Source organism: Podarcis bocagei (assembly GCF_964188305.1).
Source record: "Podarcis bocagei genome assembly, chromosome: 15".
NCBI lineage: Eukaryota > Metazoa > Chordata > Lepidosauria > Squamata > Lacertidae > Podarcis > Podarcis bocagei.
The window spans coordinates 12,093,390-12,116,513 of NC_138141.1; the positions used below are offsets into that span (position 1 = coordinate 12,093,390).

The following is a 23,124-nucleotide window of genomic DNA, read 5'->3' on the forward strand; positions in this document are numbered from 1 at the left end:
ATTATTATTACAACACCTGTAATAAGTACAGGTTCTTGGGAGAAAAGCAATGACAAACCTAGACAGCATCTTAAAAAGCAGAGACATCACCTTGCCAACAAAGGTCTGTATAGTTAAAGCTATGGTTTTCCCAGCAGTGATGTATGGAAGTGAGAGCTGGACCATAAAGAAGGCTATTCGCTGAAGAATTGATGCTTTTGAATTATGGTGTTGGAGGAGACTCTTGAGAGTCCCATGGACTGCAAGAAGAGCAAACCTCTCCATTCTGAAGGAAATCAGCCCTGAGTGCTCACTGGAAGGACAGATCCTGAAGCTGAGGCTCCAATACTTTGGCCACCTCATGTGAAGAGAAGACTCCCTGGAAAAGACCCTGATGTTGGGAAAGACTGAGGGCACAAGGAGAAGGGGACGACAGAGGACGAGATGGTTGGATAGTGTTCTCGAAGCTACCAGCATGAGTCTGACCAAACTGCGTGAGGCAGTGGAAGACAGGAGTGCCTGGTGTGCTCTGGTCCATGGGGTCACGAAGAGTTGGATATGACTGAACAACAACAATAAGTACATATACACGGAGCCAGCCATAGACATAGATCTAGGGTATCTGCAACTGGCAAGGGATGCCTCCAGGTGGTCAGTATTTTGTGGAAGGGACGGAAGCACATACTGGAACTTTGGGTTTGCACAATTAAAGTGGATTAAATGGCTCTGTCACCCTGGCAACGAAGAACTGGACTTTTTGTGGTTTGCAAAGTGATGTGTGAGATGCACTGGAGAGTGGGATGCGTGGATGGCTAACGGGAAACCAAATATACACTCTGCAAGCAAATCAGGATGAATGCACACTGCCCCGTAAACAAATCAAAATGGAGACTTAATAAAGGCTGGAGCTCATCTAACCTCCGCATAAGCTTTGTGCAAGCAAATCAGGATGAACGCTCAATACATAGGTCATGTGGAGGAGTCCATGGTTTCACAATCCCTTTGGGCTGCGAGGCTTCCTTAATGATTCCTTGTAATATAAGGCTATTCTCCAAAGGAACTATTGGTAGAGCTAAATAAATGCCAGAGGCGTTCTCCCTTTAGGCACAGTGTCCTCTCTCCAGATTGGCTATTTCCTTCTCAAAAATGTCAATTCCCAAGCGTAACCATTCTCCCAACGTAACTGATTCTATCCTCCCAAGAAGGCAGCCCCCATGAATGACTCCTGGTTCTTAGAAGCAGACTCTGTTATGCAAAAATAAGACACATGCACGTTTTCTCAAATGGCCTAACTTATTCCAGTAGCCCAACCTGAGTTTCCTTGGTCTTAGCCAAGCAGCACGGTCAGAGGTTTCTCCTTTTCCAAAATGGATTAGCTCTATTAAATGTACATACTGCCTCAAACAAAACGTCTTCTCCCTAACAGAGAGCACGTGTTGCGGTGGGGGCCTACAGGCCACCCCACTGTTGCTGGGTGGATGTTTGGAGAGACCCAGGCAGGGATTGGTTAAATTGGGTCTCTGGGGAGATTTTCTTGTTGCCAATTTGGAGGAGGGGACAGAGGTTTTAAATGCTGGATGCCCAGCTCTTGGCTGCTTGGACCGGATCACCCGCCCATCCTCCCTGAATTGAGGGGGGGGGTTTGTTTGCTTGACCTTGCTATGCCTGCTATGACTTTGCTATGCCTGCTATGCCCCTGCTTTTGAGGCAGGGGCCTGGTAGGAATTTTGTCCATTTGGCTGGTTGGCTGGTGCCATTTGGTTTTTGCCCACTGTGTAGCAAATCGTCACAACTTGTAAGGTTGGTAGTTAGGCATTGGTTAAAATTGGTTGGTGGAGGGGTAAGTGCCTACCCCTCCAATGGTGGTGCTGAGAGGGAATTCCGTTAAAGGAATCCAGGGGCTTGCCATCCTTTTCGTCCTAGTCCCTGGCATTGGACTTGGGCAGTGCAAGCCCCCAGGAGCATGTGGGTGAGAAGTGAGGGACTGATGCCCAGCTTCATTTCTCCCCAATATGGTTCTCCCTGACTGGCTTCCGCTGGAATCCGGAAGTCAGTTCTGTCCCTGGGGCAAGGACAGATAGTCGTAACCACTGCCTAAGCAACCACTCACATGTGTGTATTTAAATAAAATTGTGGCCAAAATCATACCAAAAACCTTAAACAAAATTGATGTGTAATGTGTGAGTTATTGGGGAGTGGCTTGGGGACCTCGACGTGCAAAAGGATTCCTGAAGCAATTTAAAGGGACAAGGCACAACATTGTATACTGTGTTCAACGTTGTGGGGCCAAAACTGTGGATCTTCTGCCCAACGAAGGTTAGGTGCCCTCCTTGCTGAACTTCAGGAACATGACAAAGGCTTTCTTATTCCAGCAGGCATTTTAATGTAGTGTTCAGGTTTTATGCTCAGTTTTATGATGATTTTTTTATAGTTTTATTCTCTGTGTGGTTTATTTTTATGTACACCACTTAGAAATGCTAATGGTTAATCGCCATATAAATGCCTTAAATAAATAAACGCCTATTAAAATGAAGCAAATGTACTAAAAGTGTTCGTCCACAAAAATCACGCAATGGCATAACTAAAGCAAACTCACCCCACTCCTCTCTTTTTTAAAAACAGTTTCTTCTGCTGTTGCTTTCCCATGGCGGCTGGCAGCCTCCCTCCCTTAGGGACCATCTTGCCCTGCAAAGCATCTGAAGGAGGACAGTAGCATCCTTCCTCAGATGAAATGTGGGGTGAGATGACCCGTGACAGTGGACTGCTGCCTCCATGGGAACTGCTGACAAAAACTGGTTAAGGCAGGAATGGCAGAGGAATAATGTTTAAAAGTAAGTGTCTGCGCTGCTGTCTCTAACTGCTGAAAATTAAAAATAAAAGCTCTCTGCCTCTTATAGCGCCCTCAAAAGTCATCAGAAAAGTCAACCAAAGAAATGGCAGAACCTGCCAGTTTTCTGTTTCTCTTAGTTTCTCATTTGTCCATTCTTAAGTTCTGTTCTCCACATTTTGAAACCAGTTTGCAAATTTCTCGTGAAAATTCACAAGCATTTCCGGTGCAAATTTCTCCTTGCACAAATTTGCTTATATGCAATTTTGCCTAAACTACACATTTTTGCAAAGCAATTTCCCATAATATAATGTGTTTTTCTATGTTATTTTCACCAGTGTATGCACACTTTATTCTAGTGTGCATTTTGAATCAAAAGTCTCCCTCATATCTAGTTTTCCACTACCATTTTCCCTACCCTCTCTTTTTGCCCCACCCCCACTCTATCTACCTACCGTGCCTATTGATCATCTATCTACCTATCTCCCCTTGAGAATGTTCAACACTCCATGACTAACTGGTCCGGGCAAAACCATTACCAGGTTGTCGAGCTCAGGGTCATCGCTGAAGAATGGTTTGTGCTCTTGTTCTTGCTGGTGTACAAAATTCTCAATGTCGACATCAAAGCTGGCAGAAGTGATGCACTCTGAGCCTTGCGTTGCCTGCTCACATTTCTCAAACAGCAGGGTCAGGAGGGGGAAGAGAGGATGTCTAAAGAGAAAAGGGAAACACAATGTCATTTTCACAGATAAACACAATTCACTTATGCTGTGGATGAGGTCCACCATTTCCTTTATTTCCACTGCCATTTATGCAACCAAAACACTATCACCTGTGCTCAAGTGAGTGGCATTAGCAGTTTTGGAGCAATCCCAAACTTTGCAGAAGGACAAAATAATAATAATTAGAAGGAACTCCTAAGGGGGAGGGACCCTCAAAAAACTGACCAATGAGAATTGAACATATTGGCCACACATTGTTGACTGACTGTTGAAAACTGGGATCTGGAGAGGAGAAGGGAAAGGAACATCCTTAAAACATGTATCTGGCAGGGGGAGTGTAAAGGCAGCTGCTAGCATGGAAAACTACATACAGGGAAACTGTGATGAAGAAGAAGTCCTACTCACACATCTGGGAAGTGACACTGGCTCTTTTCATACGTTTGGGGAATGGTGTGTGTGTGTGTGTGTGTGTGTGTGTGTGGCGCATGGGATTGTGTCCTCAGTCACTGCTCCTGAGCTACACACATCTATCCTCTCCAGTCTCCATGTATACAAGTTTTTTAAAAAGAAATTTATTTAAAAATGTTTGCATACTACCCATTCAAAGAGCCCACACAAATTAAAAACAAGCAACTAAATGCAGCCATCCAGAGAGTAGTACAAAAGAAGACAAATTAAAGCCAAACAATGAATGAACAGCACAAGCTAAGAACAGCAGCAATACAATAGGATGCTGTGCACAAGGCTCTGTATCCTTGTTCAGGAACAATGCAAAAGGCAGTATCTCTTTACAGCTGCCCAGATGCAGAGCTTCATTTGTACTTGCACAGAAAACACAGTGATACCTCAGTTCTCGAATGTCTCCGTTGACAAACGTTTTGGAACCCAAATGCTGAAAAGGTAAAGGTAACGGGACACCTGACCATTAGGTCCAGTCGTGGCCGACTCTGGGGTTGCGGCACTCATCTCGCTTTATTGGCTGAGGGAGCCGGCGTACAGCTTCCGGGTCATGTGGCCAGCATGACTAAGCTGCTTCTGGCAAGCCAGAGCAACTCACAGAAATGTTGTTTACCTTCCCGCCAGAGTGGTACCTATTTATCTACTTGCACTTTGATGCGCTTTCGAACTGCTAGGTTGGCAGAAGCAGGGACCGAGCAACGGGAACTCACCCTGTCGCGGGGATTCGAACTGCCAATCTTCTGATCGGCAAGTCCTAGGCTCTGTGGTTTAACCCACAGTGCCACCCGCATCCCCTGAATGCTGAAAACCCGGAAGTAAATGCTTCCGTTTTTGAAAGTGCCTCGGAAGTCAAACGGCTTCCGCTGTGTGTGTTTCAATTTTCTCAATTGTGTTTGCAGACAGCCCTTTGTGCCTCGGTTTTCGAACATTTCAGAACTCGAATGGTCTTTCGGAACAGATTACGTTCAAGAACCGAGATACCACTGTAGTAGATTTAGCTGAAAGGCAACACAAGGCAATGTACCCCGATTATTATTATTGTACAGTCATAAGTTTGTTGTATAATAAACAATGGCTGTGAGGGAATGTGGATGTGACTGTAATGAAGGGACCCTGTACTTCTGAATTTCCCACTACACTACTGGAGGGTACCCATGTAGACTCTATGGAAAACAACTCAACTACCATATGAAGGTTGGGAGTGTGGGAAAGGAGGAACAATCCTGCTCCATGTGTTGTTTACTCCTGAAACTAAGGTCACCTGCTGAGAGTTTAAAGGGGAAAACAAGTAAGCAGCGTTAAACTGAGGACAGTAAACTCACTTGGGCTACCCATCTGCTAACTGACATTACACTGAGGGAAACTAAGAAGGGCAAGAGGTGCATTGCAAGTAAATTAAGTACTCCACACCTCTGTACACTAATTTGGCAACAAGGCTGCTGAGATTGGCAGCGCAGGCCTAACATAATATCAGATATCCCATTTCCCTCCTGCCTTCACATATGCGAGGAGCTGGAAAAACCATATGCCCATTTCACTAAGGGCTGAAAAGTCACTCTTTATTTAATCAAAGCAAGTGTGTTTTAATTTCTTCGAAACCTGTTGTCTTGAATGCTTTAGTGCTAAAGTTATCCCAGGAGTCCGGTGGGTTGAAAGATCTATTATACACATCAACAAATCGGAGGAACCAATGGATTAGCCAAGCCTTCCAGGACCAAGGCAAAGAGAAAAGCAGGTGAAGGGGTTAAACTCTGGTATAAGTCTTCATTTGCAGCTACTAATACTGCAGCATATTACAGTCTAATCTAGACTGATCCCAGTTTAATGCAAGATTCTTCAAGCCATGAGCTGAATATGGAGGGGGGGGGGAATCCTCCCTGGTCGTAATTTAGGCAGCCCTGCCGAGGCTTAGCTAAGGGATATGAAAGGCAAATTCCAGACGGTGTTATGAATTATTTCGCCTTATGAACCTTCCCACTCTCAACAGATGCCTGCTGTCATTTAAACAGCCTCTAGATCAATTAGAAATGAAAGGCACAAATCGACCCTGCGCAAGGGCACTAAATTACTAGGAACTAATAATCCAAGCAGTAATGCCAGGTGGTAGGAGTTCAGCAACGCACCCCAACCCCCCCCCCTCCACATGCACACACCTTTGCACACAGCACAAATTCCTTCTCAATGTTATGGAGAGAATTAAAGTGCAGGCAGTGGGAGGAGAGAGAGAGAGAGAGAGAGAGAGAGAGAGAGAGAGAGAGAGAGAGAGAAAAGCAGCAGTTTGCAACCTCTTTGTACATGGCTGCGGCTCAAAAAGAACAAAGTCCTAGAAAGTGGAAGACTCTCATAACAGCATGTAATTTTTAGGGTGTGTTTTTTTGTTTGTTCCTTAAAACAGGAGCAAGTTGACATTCTATATCTGTATTGTCCCTGTTATACCCAATTGCAAATTCAAATGTATCCCTATCATGTTTTATGACTTCCCTGATATTGTATGTGAGCTGGAACTGGTCTGTGACCGAAATAATAAATTAATTTATTAAGTTGATATTCAAGAGAAATGATTGCTGCAGGGGAGGGGGGTGGTTCCAGGGCTTTTTGAGCTGTGCTTCATACATCCTGTCCACTTTGCCTCCCTTAAAAAAATAAAAACAAAAACTTGGGGTGGTATCCATTAACATGTTTTGTCAGCACAAAGATTTCCACTTGTGCTTTCTGTCCGTTTAAACCCAAACATAACACAACAAATCCCTGGCCTCGGAATTCTTATCATTTTAAACATATGCCTTATTGCATGTGACTCCTGTTGGGATTGTGGGGTAAAACAAAGCAGATCCTACAAGTCCGGCCACTGAAATTTATTCTAAAACGATCAGTTATGATCTTGGGCCAAAGATTTTGGTTATAATATACAACTTGATGAGTGGATAAAATTGTGGAAAGAAGGAATGAAATTCACTGCATGCACTACAATAAAAGAAAATGTTATGAAAATGATATATAGATGGTATGTAACACCAGTGAAACTTGGTAAGATGTATAAAGTTAGTAATAAAGAAGGAACATTTAATCACATGTGGTGGGAATGTAAGAAAGTGAAAGGTTTCTGGGAAATGATTTATAATGAGATGAAGAAAATGTTGAAATATACTTTTGTTAAGAAACCAGAAGCATTTTTATTAGGAATATTAGGGAATGAAATTAAAAAGAAGGATATGAAGTTATTTAGGTATGCAGTGACAGCAGCTAGAATTTTGATGGCCCAGAAGTGGAAACAGGAAGAAATGCCGACGAGGGAAGAATGGAGAATGAAATTGATGGAATATGCAGAAATGGATGAATTAATGGGAAGAATTCGGAACCAACGCAATCAGAGATTCACCGAGGACTGGAATAAATTTACAGAGTATATCAAAAATTTATGTGAGGAGCAATTAACGCTTGTTGGCTTTCAAGAAGCTCTGTGAAAATGATTGGTAGAAATGTTGCTTAAAAGATATGATAAGATTAAGATTGTTAAAGTGCAATATAAATTTAAGAAATGTGAGTAATTGTGATAATATGGAAAATTGCCAGATAGGCTGAGGGAAGTCTAAAAGATGTATATGTTAGAAATGGATGTTAAATATGGATAGAATGTATATTGGAAACTGAATAAAAATTATATATATATATATATATATATATATATATATATATATATATATATATGAGAAATTTATTCTAAAACGTTTTTTCTACTGTCAATCATCAAAGTTTGATTCTACAAAACACCCCCTTCACTCTACAGTGGATGCTCGGGTTGCGAATGTGATCCATGCGGGAGGCACGTTCAAAACCCGCAGCACATCTGCGCACGTGCGGGTTGCGATTCGGTGCTTCTGCGCATGCACAAAGCACAATTTAGCACTTCTGCGCATGCGCGACTGCCAAAACCCGGAAGTAACCCGTTCCAGTACTTCTGGGTTTCGGCGCATTCGTAACCCAAAAAAACGCAACCTGAAGCGTCTGTAACCCGAGGTATGAATGTAGTTTGATTCTACAAAACACCCCTCCACTCTTATTTTTGCAATGAGTCCTCACCGCAAAAATATTCTGAGTCCAGCAACTGTGGTGTGTGTGTGTGTGTGTGTGTGGAGCCAAGTTCCTTGTCTGGGGGGTGCTTGCCCCTGCTGTCTCCCTCTAGCACTGCACATGCATGTAACAAATAAATACATGTTCCTTGTTTGGAACATTGGGTTGTAGCCAATGCTGGTCCTACTCAAGAGTATACCCACGGAGGTTTAGGCTCCATCTGCACTATACATTTAAAGCAGTATCACTGTAAACAGCCATGGCTTCCCCCAAAGCATCCTGGGGACTGTAGTTTGTTAAGGGTGCTGACAGGAGACTTCTTTTCCCTTCACAAGCCTACAACTCCCAAAATCTCTCTTCTCTGGGAACTGCAACACCGTAAGGGGAAGAAGAGGTTTCCTCACAACTCTCATGACTGGATAACAAAATCACCATCATCTAACAGCTCTCCACATTGGATACAGCCCATTGTAAGTTTTGTTCCTAAGGAATAAATTTTGCTGCCCAGGGTGGAGAAGCAAGGCAAAGATGCATAATACCACTGGCCAGTCAAGTTATTTTAGCATCTGAAGAAGAAAATCCTACACATTCCATCTCCCCATCCTGGCAATAGCAATAAACTGAAGCGTCAATAATTTGCTGCCCTTTCATAGACAACACAAATCAGATGCCTAATGATCAGGTTGGTCCTGCTATTATAGTCAACATTTTAAAGTCTCAGCAAAGCATCATGGCAGAACTGGCGAGACATAGCCAATTTCCATTAGTGGTATCAAGCAAAGTCTTATTAGATGGTAAAGCAAGTGACCAAAAGTGCAGGCCCTCAGCCTACCCCATGATATAAATGTGGTATATTATCTCACAACTGTCATGGATGCTTTGGGTCCCTTCCAACTCTACAGTTCTAGGATTCTGAGTGTTACAGAAAGTTTTATTTTACCGACTATTGATACTATTTCTGTGCATGAAAGAGGCAAGGACACAGTCTCAGCTGGTGTGTTTTCTAGCCATTATCGATGGGAGTGCCCATTCATCATGAGAAACAGTCATTCCTAAAGAAAGTGAAGAAAATAACATAATATAGTGGTGGTTTTATTGATTCAACCCCCCTGGAGGTCACCTCATTCACTGAAATGGCCTCAAACAGAATGTTTCTGTGAAGGCTTTGAAGCTACTTGTGGCAGACAGAAAAAGTGGGTAGCTGACAACATGGCTGCAGAACAAGGATAATGTTGGGTTCCACTGTCACCCTAATTAATTGATATTATTATTGCCGTTATTATGACTACTAAAATTATTAAAATTTGTTTACCGCCTTATACCTCAAGATCCCTTTAACCTTTTTACCTCCAGATCTCGGGACAGTTTGCTACCATAAGATTACAATATAAAAGCCACAAAATACATAATACAAATAAGAACAAAAACAAACCATCGCTGACAGCTGCAGCACCAAAAGCTTTGAATTCAGGCAGAAGAAAAGTACATCTGCTTGGGAGTGAGGGGTCAATTAAGAGGAAGCAAGCCCTACTAATACTCCACTGCCAGCAGCTGCGGTTAGGGAGTAATTTAGGCTCCTAGGATCTGATTCAAGTTGCGCTGCCTTCCTCTGTTGTATGTTTCTTGAACTCTTTCTGATGTTGCCCTCGGACTGCTGCTCAGCTTTGTCTCCGAGTTGTGCTTGAACCTAGACTGCTTGACCTTGGTAGGTTTGGACTGAGCTGCATCTGCAACCCTGCTTTCATTGGGAAATGTTTATAACTTCTACAACAGGGAACCCGGCCTCCGAAGGCAAAGGTGTAGCTACACAACTGTAGAACCTGGATTTTGAGAACCATTTTAGGTGGCCACTCATATTACTTCAGTCACGAAGCACCCCATTACCATTTCTGTACTCCTCCACCCTCCTCCATTTTTAACACCAGATGTCAAGGAAGGCAGCCCTGTTTAGGGAAGCTTTTAATATTTGATGAATTATTGTATTTTAATATTTTGCTGGAAGCTGCCCAGAGTGGCTGGGGAAACCCAGCCAGATAAGTGGGGTATAAATAATAATAATAATAATAATAATAATAATAATAATAATTACAGCTGCTTCTACACCCCTAACATGCTAGAGCAAAAAGGCCTGTACATGCTCACAGAATTCTTTCAAAATCAGGGCTGGCTGCAAAACTGTGGCTTTTTCTTTTTTCTGTAACAGATAAGGAATGTAGAAGGGTTTTAAAAAAGACGAAAGGAAGGATGCTGTCAGATGTCATGATCAGCCTACGCCTCTGTGGGCACTGCTGCGGCTTCTATCATCTGCCACTCTCTAGACGCTGGTTGGGAGACTCATGGACTCGACTTTGCTCCCAGGTTTCAGGTCTAGTTGCCCCACCAATCCTTGGAGTCAGGGAAAAATGGGAACTGGTAGCTGGACCATAAAGGAGGCTGATCGCTGAAGAATTGATGCTTTTGAATTATGGTCTGGAGGAGACTCTTGAGAGTCCTATGGACTGCAAGAAGATGAAACTATCCATTCTTAAGGAAATCAGCCCTGAGCGCTCACTGGAAGGACAGATCGTGAAGCTGAGGCTCCAATACTTTGGCCACCTCATGAGAAGAGAAGACTCCCTGGAAAAGACCCTGATGTTGGGAAAGATGGAGGGCACAAGGAGAAGGGGATGACGGAGGACAAGATGGTTGGATAGTGTTCTCGAAGCTACAAACATGAGTTTGACCAAACTGTGGAAGGCAGTGGAAGACAGGGGTGCCTGGCGTGCTCTGGTCCATGGGGCCATGAAGAGTCGGACACGACTAAACGACTAAACAACAAAAATCAACCACCATGCTGGGTAAACTTGAAAATTTACCTGGCTAAAGCTAACTACCAAGTACTTGCAACGTCTTGGTGGTTTTGACACATTTGACAGCTCACTGACTACACCTGTACATCTGAAGCAGCTTTGCAAAAGGTTAAGACGGCATACCAGGCTTGGGGTGTTTGGGATATGCTGTAACGTCAATGGCACTTCATAATGATGTTATTTCAGGATATAAGCAAGGGCTGGCATGTATTAAGAGTGCCGTAATGGCATCCTCATCAGCTCAGAAGCCAAGCACAAGTTTCCTGGGGAACTTACACCAGCTTTGCTTTGATGCAAAGCTCAAGAAACACACACCAGCCATTCTCCACTGAATTCCTAGGACAGTTGCAAAAGGCAGAGCATTCCAAAATTTCATTGCTTTTGCAGACATCTCAGAAGCCCCTTATCCAAGTGGTTTTCTAGGTTGCTTAACTCTCTCCCCCCATTAGTTTAAACTTTAGTTTAAACTAGCCACAGTGTTAGCATTTTTTTAAGAAATGAGAAGTGCTGAATCTTAGCCACCATCCTAGAGGAGCTTTACCTTCTTGTTAAAGTCAATAGGACTTAAAACTGCCACAGTGGATCATACCCATAGTTCTCTGAACACAAAGCACTCTCCTTCTCAACTTCATATCTCCACTAAGGTCATTTTTCAAAGTCATGAAAGTTTGACTCCTTCCCTACAGATTCCTCCCAGGTATCAATATCAGCAGAAGATATCCTTTTGGTAGTTCCACTGATCTCAGATGGTGAGAGACAGCCCAGAAGAGGGAATTATATGTGGCAACCCCTAAGTTGTGGATTTCCTTCCCCATGGAGGTGCACCTCACCTAGTTTTCATCGTAAGCTAAAGACACACCTCTTTACCCTGACCTTTGACACATGCATATTTGGGGATTCTAATCAAAGAGTTGTAGAGTTCGAAGGTACCCAAAGGACCATCTAGTCCAACCCCCTACAATGCTGGAAGCACAGCTAATATCAGTTAATAGATCACAGAATCACAGAGTTGGAAGGGACTATGAGGATCAACTAGTCCATGGGTAGGCAGCCTAAGGCCCCGGGGCTGGATCCGGCCCAATTGCCTTCTAAATCCGACTGACCGACAGTCCAGGAATCAGCGTGTTTTCACATGAGTAGAATGTGTCCTTTCAGGGAGTTCGTCTGTCCAGGTAGTTCTTTACTTATTTGACGTTTGGGCTTAAGTCTTTTAACGCACCTCTCCCAGTCTTAGCTTCATCGGTCTTCCTGTTTGCACCTTACCGCTTCAGTCCCAAATTGGTCCTTCTTTTCTTTTAACTTCGAATCTTAAAGCTTAACCTACTCACGGGTTGTTGTTTAATAGCCGAATTGTCCCAGGAAAAAAAGGTCAGCGCTCTCCGGCAACAGCTGCGCGGCTTCACTCCACGGAAGTAGCGATCGACTCTCAGCACCACGTCCAACCCCTGTTTCGCTCCGGAGCCCCTCGCAGGGCTCCCTTGCGAGTTGGGGGCGTGCTGAAGGTGCCCGCCGAGTCCCACGGTCACAGGCTTCTCCCGCCTGTGGTTTTCGATAGGGTCCCCACTTCACCGTAGCGGGAAGACCCAATTTCCGAGGAGCTATTCCCTCAAGACTAGAGGGAATCCGCCATTGCCGATGGCGCCGCCTCCGGAAGTCTGTGTCCTTTCATTTAAAAGGCATCTCTGGGTTATTTGTGGGGCATACAAATTTGTTCATCTCCCCTCCCCCCAAAAAAATATAGTCCACCCCCCCAAGGTCTGAGGGGCAGTGGACCAGCCCCCTGCTGAAAAAGTTTGCTGACCCCTGTAGTCTAGTCCAACCCTCTGCAATGCAGGGATATTTTAACTGTTTTAAATACAGCCATACCTCGGGTTAAATATGCTTCAGGTTGAGTGTTTTCAGGTTACGCTCTGCAGTGACCCGGAAGTAACGGAACACGTTACTTCCAGGTTTCGCCGCTTGCACATGCGCATGCGCTCAAAATGACATCATGCGCATGTGCGGAAGTGGTGAATCGCGATCCGTGCACGCACAGACGTGGGTCGTTCGCATCCTTAGGTTCCACGGTATTGCATTTTTAGATTGCAGTGACCCCCTCTGGGACCTTGTAGTGAACAGCAGGTAAGGAATCTTAAATAATAATATTAAGAGTAAGAGCACCCCCTCAGCAAGCATATTCTTTCCATGATGATTGAACAATATTGGTCAGTATTGCTGTGAATGTACAGTATTTTTTTAAAAAATCAACTGGAAGGACCCTAGGCTGAGTAAAACGAGCCCTGATATTGAGCAGAACGCACTGGCGAATCCCCCCCATCTCCCTCACTCCCTCCCTCTCTCGAGCCATTCAGAATTTGGAGGAAATAAATCTCTCTACACTAATTCAGGGAAAGTTTGATCCTCGTCAGCGCAGAACAAATAAAAGGGCTGAACTGGCCTGACATTTTACTGCAGAAGAGAGGTCGTTTTCAGCCACTAATAAAAAGGATTTGACACACGCTAATAAAGAGAAATGAATTCCTCTAATGGCCTAATTTAGCACATTCAGCACTGTTCTGCCTGCAAGTGAGCCAGGAGGGGAACTGCCAGGAGAGAATGCGGACAGGGGAGGGAAGGCTGGGGAGGGGGGGGGGAGGAATCAGGATTTTAGAATATCAGTATGTGGCTCTTGCTGCCCAGTTTCCCGTAAGGAGCAACAGATAGGGATAAACTGTATGCCACTCTACATTACAAAATTAAAAGACAGCAAAAAACACATTAAAACTCTGATGTTGTGAAAGGTAAATAAAACCACCACCCTCTTTATTTATTAACAGGGTTCTCATTTCATACGGAAAGGGGAAAAAGATGCTGTTTGAGGATTATTAGCCCAGGGGCTGTTATCCTGGCATAAAATCCCATCTATACCACAAACAAGGATGTTGAAGCTACCAGAGCATGCTTGCTGATTTATTTTCTGTCATTTGCAGGTCACCATGTCATTTTATGGAATCTGAATCCCATCCCCAAGCATTATCAGGCCTCTCTGTGTTCCCATATAATTAGGGCCTGAGAAAATTGCTTTGCAGGCCAGATTTGGCTCATGGGCCACCAGTCGGCCATCACTATTTTGAATAATTTCTTATCCCAGGGGGGAAAAAAACCACCACAAGAGTCGAGTCAAGAGCATTTGGCAGGGGTTGTTGACTCACCAATCACCTCTCATATACTCCTTGAACATTGCAGGAAGCCAGAGGTTTTAAATGAGGTTCAGGGACTGTTACCTCGGGATAAATGACTGTGAAACGAGGTCTGGGAATTTGTAGGCCAAATAATGAATAAACTGTGGCCGTATTGCAGCTCAGTGTCCAAGCTGAACGATGGGGGTGGAAAAGATCCTTCAGGTATACTGGGCCGCGGCCATTTAGGGCTTTAAAGGTCACCACCAACACTTTGAATGGTGCTCAGAAACGTACTGGGAACCAGTGTAGATCCTTGAGGACTGGTGTTATAAGGTAGACTCTGCACACAACATACCCTCCGACACGTCGAGGCAAAAAAAGGGATGCTCTCCCAGAAGTCAAATGGCCTGCGTAAGATCATGGCCCACAAAGACCCACATTTTGGGGGGCCAGGCTCTCGCATGAGAGCACAGCACCCAAAAGCATGTGTTCTAGGGCACCATGTGAGGTCGCAGCCCTGAAAAAGTGCTTTCTGGGGTCAAGATCTGAGTGCAAAGATTGCAGCGCCCAAAATGGCTGCTGTGCTCTTGCGCAAAAAAGGGATGTCCCCGTTACCCAGACAGTTGAAAGGTATGCGCACATGCGTTCTGATGTGAACGGTCCCTCTGTTTCTATATATATATGATGAGCTTTCGTGAGCTGACCTTCTCCCTCCATAGCGAAGTAATGCTAAGTGACTTGCTTTTGCCAGAGCTGTTGGGACATATTTAACATCGCGTATAACGCAAATAGGGTGACCATTTACATAGAGTCCCCAAAGAGGAAATACATCATCTAAAAAAGGACAGCCATTTGCATAAGATTTGTGTACACTAATTTGTATGTATAGATCAGGGGTCAGCAAACTTTTTCAGCAGGGGGCCGGTCCACTGTCCCTCAGACCTTGTGGGGGGCCGGACTATTTTTTTTTGGGGGGGAATGAATTCTTATGCCCCACAAATAGGGGGGGGCATAAGAATTCATTCATCCCCCCCCCAAAAAAATATAGTCCGGCCCCCCACAAGGTCTGAGGGACAGTGGACCGGCCCCCTGCTGAAAAAGACTATATGGAATTGGCAGAAATGACTGGCAGAATCCGAGACCAGGGAGAAGAGTCAGTGGAAGAAGATTGGAAGAAATTTAAAGACTATCTACAGAAATATTGTAAAATTAATGAATGATAGAATGATGTTGGATAGCAATTAAGGGGTTTCCAGCTGTAATGATTTAAGAGAATATGAAAAAAGGGTTATAAATGGGTTAAAATTTAATGGTAAAACCTGATTGATAATGGGCTAAAATGAAAAAATTTAAGGTTAGACCGTTAAGATAAATTATAGAAAGAATTTGCTGAAATAGTTAATTGAATTAGAATACAAAAAAGGGAGGTGTGAGGAGGTCGATGAAACAAGTAAATGAAAGGTAAAGATATGGAATACTGGATGTGTGTATTGTTGTATTTTTTATGTTTTTCTTTTTATGTATTGTAATGTATGTTCTGTTAAACTTTTTATTGTTTTCCTTTTTTCTTTCTTTTGTAATCTTTAAACTTCTAATAAATATCATTTTTTAAAAAAAACAAATAACCCAGAGGTGCATTTTAAATAAAAGGACACATTCTACTCATGTAAAAACACGCTGATTCACGGACCGTCCGTGGACCAGATTTAGAAGGCGATTGGGCCAGATCCGGCCCCCGGGCCTTAGGTTGCCTACCCATGGTATAGATGCATACTTCAGAACTAGTTACTATAATTTAAATAGCAACCATGGTACATCTCCACATGCTGGGTAAAACTCCTCAGCCTTGTGTCTCGGTGCTCACTGTGGATGGACAAATTCTAGATGCCTCCTGCTCTCTCTTCTTAAGGATCTTTAATTTTAAACCAGAACTGGACAGGGCAGCCCTTCGAACAGAGAACTCTTTGAGAGATCTGTCCTATGTCAAGAAAGAGACAGAGCCCTCTTACTCATGAATGTCCATGACACAACTTAAGTTCAGCACCTTTTTCTAATCCTTCCACGTAGGAGAAAGAAATGTAGATTCGGGCTTTTATTTAGTTTTTGTTTTTCATGGCAGGGGAGAAACCATTCTTATGTACATTTTCTGAAGAGAAAGGGACTCAAGTCTGCTTTGCAGAGGCTAATAAAATAATAATAATAATAATAATAATAATAATAATAATAATAATCTTCACAGCATTTCTGTTCCTGCTTTGCCCAAACCGGCAAGGAAACCTCAGCTTCTAGAATATGAAAAGGTTGCGAAGAAGAAACCGTCACGCATGACGAAATTGAAAGCCATCTCGCTGAATAGCGGGGCTCTGGAAACATGTTTTGTGGAGGCAGAGCAAGGGGGAAGAAATAATTTTGCAAAGTTCTTTTTATGGGTGATAAAACTCCCGACACACTATAAACCCGAGCAGTAACTTCATAGCCACTCAACCATTTTCTTCCGAGTGACCTTGGCCAGGAAAGCCAACCTCAATTAGAGAGCCAACCAACTGTACCGTGGTCTGACTGCCGGGCAGTTCTTGCCTTCCCCCATGAGTGACCTTGGAAGCCTCTGCCGCGTGCAAGGGACTCGGCGTTTCGGCTTTTACAGCCAACACTAACAGACAGAAAAAATAATTTAGCAGGGCATTAACTCTGATATTTAGTTCGGGAGCCGAAGTTGTCTTTCACCTACCAGTTGCTTACTTGCCCCCCTCTCTTGCAGATCCACAGGACAGCTGGATCCGCACTGCTCATTTATCACAGATTGGCACAGAGGGATCTGAGCTGCTCCTTCTTCCACTATAAAGTGTGTGTGATTTGCATGACTACCACTGATAACTGTTTACAGGCACTGCGCCGTGTGGCAAAACCAAATGAGGTTAGCAACACAGACTGAAACCTGTGTCTCAGGCCTTTTCCATACCTGGATTACTCAAAGCTTGTAGCTGCAGATACGAGGGATTACACCTGGGATGTGAAGTCTACGCTCAGCCACTGAGCTATGGTCCCTTTTATTAAAGAGCAAAATTCACACACACACACACCCCGTGCTTGATCCTACATGCAAGAAGGTATTATTTATTAAACTATTTATATTCTGCTGTTTTGGGCTTCCAGTTCAACACTCATAGCAATAGTCCTGGATCCAACTTGATGAAGAACTGGTTTCTACCAAAATATTCACCACTCAGGTTGGTGCAAAATGCAGTTCAAAGGCACAGCAGGTGCTACATATGCCTATACAGTGGTACCTCTGGTTGCGAACGGGATCCGTTCCAGACACCCATTTTCAACATGAAAAGAGTGCAAACTGAAGCGCCGTATCTCTGCAGGTGCGCAGCGCGATTTGGCGCTTGTGCCCATGTGCGAGCAGCGAAACCTGAAAGTATCCCTTTCTGGTACTTCCGGGTCGCTGCAGGAAGCAACCTGAAAAAACGTAACATGAAGCAAACGTAACGTGAGGTGTGACTGCACAAGCAAAGACCCTGGTCCAACAACAACAACATGCCCCCTGCAAACACAACTTAGCGTGGCAAATGGTTCTGTTCTGGAGACTGGTCAAGCAAAGACTCTCCTCCCTGAAAGGGAGGGGAGTGGTTGTGGGCGGGAGCCCGAGCACCGCCCAGCAGGGGGCGTTGCCCCCTGCCTCCAACTCACCTGGCTGGCGCTCACGCCCCCCCGGTGGCCACCCAACCAGGTGTCGCGGAGGGGGCGTGTTCAGCAGCCTTTTGCTGCAGCGCCAGCCACTCCCTGGCCTCATTCCTCATCGTCGTCCCGTCGCGAGTCACCCACCCTCCACTCCCTCTTAGTTAGGGCTTAGGTCATTGGCCTTGCTATGGACCTTAGGTTGGTCGCCCTGGTTGCCCGGGGGGCCTGGTAGGAGTTTTTCCATTTGGCATTAGGCTTTTTGGTTTTTTCGCCTACCTCGTAGCAATCGTCACAACTTTCTTGGTATTGGTGGGTAGGTTAGGCATTGGAATAATGTGTTGTGGTGTGTCGAAGTGCTAGGTGTGGTCATCGCCTATGCCTTCAATATTTAGGGGTATTCCGTTAAAGGAATCCGGCGGTCGTGTATTCTGTCCGATGCCTGCTTGGCGGGAGGCCATGGCACGACCCTCGGTGACAGCAGGGGTCAGCCTATAGTTGGATTAGCATCAACAGGCTCCACCTACTGGTGAATAAACCCACTTGTTTCGATCCAATGCCTAAGCCAATACCTTTTCATTGCTGTAATCAATAAAGTTGTGGCCTTTTCGAGCCCATCAACCTTATATCTCGTGTCCTTGTGTTTTCATTTCACTTCGCGGGGGTCGGGTTCTCGAACCACAACCGGGCATTTCTCCAAGAAGGCTGAACTGAAGGCATGCCTGTTGACATCTGTGTGAGGTGGTGATGGAGGATGTTGGCATCTCTGTGAGCTGGGTGAGGGAGGAGGTGTTACTGCCTCATCAGAAGTGGATGGGACAGGTGAGGTAAGGTAATGACTACCTCTGGAGAGGTGGGACTGGACAGGATTTCTGACAACTCTGGAGGCAGAGTTGGTGGCCAGACAGGCAAAATGGACAAGCCAGAGCTGGCCTCTCGGAAAGCCCCAGAGGTGGAGCCCATGCCTTGCACTGCAGGGACTGATGAAGGGATGGGACAAGACAAGGAAGATCCATCCACACACACCCCCCATGGGAACTTCCCCATTATCCTTTCCCTTATGTTCTCCCAACCCAGGTAGAGGCCTTCCCAGCCCACTAGATGCCTCCGCAGGGTCACCTGTCAGCCCCATTCTCCCTCTCTGTCCTGGCCCAGGCAGCCCCATTCTCCTTCTCAGGGTCTACAACAGTGACAACAACAGCAACAATGGCAAACAGCTAAAGGAACAACCTTAGCTCTTATTTGGGGAGCAATGGGGCTGAATGGTGTGCCACTATATCCAAAGCTCTGCCACTAGCACCAGTCATGGCAGAAGGTTGGTGGCGCTTTATAGAAATTTAATAAGCCTAATCTTATGCTGGCTACTGCCAGTGGAAACACCAATGTCAGTAGCCTGTCAACAGCTCATGATGCCATGTGGAGGGAAATCTTCACTGCATCCTAACAGAGCCTCTGAGTGTCCCTATTTTTCAGGGCCATCCCTGATTTAGAGAAGCCGCCCAGGTTTCCGATTTGATCCTGATTTGACTCACCATGAATGGCTCCCTTGTCCTCTTATAATGGCAATGGCACCCACCTGAGAGGTGCTAGAACTGAGTGCCGGTGAGTTCTGCTGAAAAAAAAAAAGCCCTGGGTTTTTCTAAGGTGGTAGTGAGGAGGAACTAAGAGCCTTGGAAGAGCCTTGGAGGGACTTTCAGAGCCTGGGTGCCACTACTGAAAAAGTCCTGTCCTGTGCATGTGCTGCAAAGGATGAAGTAACTTGGAACAGAACATTCCCAGAAGCAGAGGTGCCAAGTTGCCCTCAGCATTGAGGGAGGCACAGCATGTGTGTGTGACATCACACGTGTTGAGCATGTGTGACATCATGTGTGTTGAACGTGTGTGATGTCACTCGTGTGCCGTCACACTGTCTGGAGGAGACCGAGCCCTCTGGAGGAGCCAGTCACTGAAGCTGCGCCATGCTCAGCTCCACACTTGGCCTCCTCCGAGCACTATCCAGTCATTGCTCTTCTGCTGTAAGCTACAAACGGAATTGCAGCTGAATTTCCGGTTATTTTGATGTGTCCACCCCGTTATGTTCTGTCTGCTGCTATGGGTATGACACAACTGTGAGGATGGGGAAGTCACAGTTCGCCTCAGCAGCCATTTTAAGGCTGATTTTTACCTTTGTGCCAAAGCACTTAAAAAAAAATCAATAAATTAAAGCTCTGTTGGATTTTTTAATTTAAAAAAAATAGTTTTTCAGTGTTACAAACTTTTCACGCAAATCCAAAGCTCAGAAATGATTGTGACCTAGAAGCAGTGGGGGTTTTTTATAGATAAAAAAGACAAAATAATATATTTTTTAATTAGCACCATGACACTTTTTCATTTAAGCACTATTGTGTGATTCTTTTTTTAATGTAACCGAAAGAAACATATTAACTCTACTGTAAAAGATGGATTACACACACAGAGATATGTATAAAATGTCGCTTACTGGAACAGGAATAGTGAAGATGTTCCAGAGGTTACAGTTCACACCTCTTGAAAACTATGGCAGAGTAGCACTAATGTGATCTATCCTTGCGGTGATTATTCCATTCTGTCTAAAAAAGAAAATGTAAGTCGTTCTGCAGGCAAGGTGGGCAGGGGAAGATGCAAGTCCCACAGGGGGCAAGCAATGGCACAACAATTTGATGCCAACTTCATGCAGATGCCCCACAGAGTGAACAAAGCATGGCAATTTCATGCTAACGTCCTAGTGCAGAACCACCTTTAGTTAATTCATCACCATCATTGTTGTTGTTTTGTCGTTTAGTCGTGTCCGACTCTTCGTGACCCCATGGACCAGAGCACGCCAGGCACTCCTGTCTTCCACTGCCTCCCGCAGTTTGGTCAAACTCAAGCTGGTAGCTTCGAGAACACTGTCCAACCATCTCATCCTCTGTCGTCCCCTTCTCCTTGTGTCCTCCATCTTTCCCAACATCAGGGTCTTTTCCAGGGAGTCTTCTCATGAGGTGGCCAAAGTATTGGAGCCTCAGCTTCAGGATCTGTCCTTCCAGTGAGCATTCAGGCTGATTTCCTTCAGAATGGATAGGTTTTATCTTCTTGCAGTCCATGGGACTCTCAAGAGTCTCCTCCAGCACCAGAATTCAAAAGCATCAATTCTTCGGTGATCAGCCTTCTTTATGGTCCAGCTCTCACTTCCATACATCACTACTGGGAAAACCATAGCTTTTACTATACGGGCCTTTGTTGGCAAGGTGATGTCTCTACTTTTTAAGATGCTGTCTAGGTTTGTCATTGCTTTTCTCCCAAGAAGCAGGTGTCTTTTAATTTTGCGGCTGCTGTCACCATCTGCAGTGATCATGGAGCCCAAGAAAGTAAAATCTCTCACTGCCTCCATTTCTTCCCCTTCTATTTGCCAGGAAGTGATGGGACCAGTGGCCATGATCTTCGTTTTTTTGATGTTGAGCTTCAGACCATATTTTGCGCTCTCCTCTTTCACCCTCATTAAAAGGTTCTTTAATTCCTCCTCACTTTATGCCATCAAGGTTGCGTCATCTGCAATCAGTACTAATTTCCCTAGATTCCCACTTTTCTCACATGGACACATTGCTGTTTACCTGTATTCTCCAGCTTATTTACCCGTTTGCAATTCAAATGGATATTTCTAACTTATCATATTTTTCGCCCTATAGGACACACTTTTTCCCCTCCAAAAATGAAGGGGAAATCAGGGTGCATCCTATGGGGTGAATGCAGGCTTTCGCTGAAGCCTGGAGAGCGAGAGGGGTCGGTGCGCACCGACCCCCTCGCTCTCCAGGCTTCAGGAAGCTCTGCGCAACCCTTGGGAGACCGGCTCCGAGGGTTGCGCAGAGCTGCCTGCAGTCCCCGGCTCAGCGCAGCTCTGCGCGGCCACCGGGAGCCAGGGGGGGAAGCTCCGCCCCGCTCCCAGTGGCCGCACAGAGCTGCCTGCAGTCCTGGGACCAGCGCAGCTCTGCGCCGCCATCCTGAGCAGGGCGCTATGTCCCGCCCCGCTCCGGATGGCGGCGCAGAGCTGCCTGCCGTCCCGGGATCAGCGCAGCTCTGCGCGGCCATCGCCAGCCCCACAAGCTCGGGGGACAGCGGGGAGGCAGAGCGTGCCTTCCCACTGTTCCCCGACCTGGTTCTTCCAGCCTGGGGGGGGGGGAATAATTTTTTTTTCTTTATTTCCAACCAAAAAAACTAGGTGCGTCCTATGGGCCGGAGCGTCCTATGGGGCGCAATACGGTAATCTGATTTCAATAAATTTTATAGTTCTTACTTAGAGGTGGGGAGTCCTGTTTGGATGTTCCAGGAATTCATTGCTTTTGGGCTGTCGAATGATGTCTGGACACTTAAGTATGCAAAACAGCATGGGTAGCATTAAGCATGTGAAGTCCTGCGGCCTTGATTTGATCCGCACCACCTAGATAGGGCAGAATTTCTCCTCCAGCTCTCGATTTGATGGCTTTTTGTTTAGTCCAGGTAATTATCCCAGCAGTAACATTTTTCATGGCCTTTTAAATCTGCCTCACTTGTCTTCCCCCCTCCAATAGTTAGAGACCATAATACCAAAAATCTGTCATCAAGCGTGATCAAGAATTCCCAGAGTTAGCACATATAAGTGCATTTACATTACATTAAAAGTCTCTTAGATGCTCAGTGACTCATTGTTTATAAGGCCAGCAGGGACATATACAACAATTTACTCCAATCTGTTGCACACACACAAGAGTGCTCACACATTTATTGGATTCAGGCCAATTTAGTTGCAATCAGATTCTACTGAAATTGATAGAATTTGGGGGTTAGAGATCTCTCAAGAAATCAAGCAGGAGTGTTTGAGAAGTTCAATACCTCCTTCAATGTCTGCAAGAACTGGGGTGAGAGTCACAGCCCACCTGAGTTTTCTAATTTCCTCCTCCCTCCCAATACATTTTCCTTTGGTGCTGTTTCTTTTTAGATTCTTTGAGCGATCTGTAAGCCCCTCGAAGCCTTTTTATTTTATTTTATGGCTGAAGAGCAGGAGAAAAATTCTTTAAATAAATATGTAAGGTGCAAATTAAAAAAAAAATTACTCTAATGTAGAAAGAAATACACCCCTTCACCCACTTTTATTTCTCTATTTAAGTATGATATATTTAACTAATGATAAAAATAATGGGCATTGAATAAAAAAATTTTGAATTGTTACTGGTACAAACTATTACTTGCCTGTATGTCCACCAGCCTAAATAACATCAGATGTTATTGTACATCATAATGCAATGGCAATAACTCTGCCATTCCTTCTCTTTCATAACTTGGTCTACAAGTTAAAAATGATATTATTTTGTAAGCCTATGAAAATGAATTTTTATTTTTTAAAT

General features: G+C 44.8%; 1 protein-coding gene across 7 annotated transcripts in view; it reads right to left on the bottom strand.

The window, feature by feature from the left end:
• PKNOX2 (PBX/knotted 1 homeobox 2) overlaps positions 1 to 23,124 on the bottom strand; it is a 443,888-nt gene that overhangs the window by 85,209 nt on the left and 335,555 nt on the right. For all 7 annotated transcript variants that reach the window (XM_081171734.1, XM_081171729.1, XM_081171731.1 and 4 more), the window contains one exon: positions 3,346 to 3,517. In XM_081171734.1, the coding sequence (XP_081027860.1) occupies positions 3,346 to 3,517 (172 nt within the window). The remainder of the gene's footprint in view (positions 1 to 3,345; positions 3,518 to 23,124) is intronic.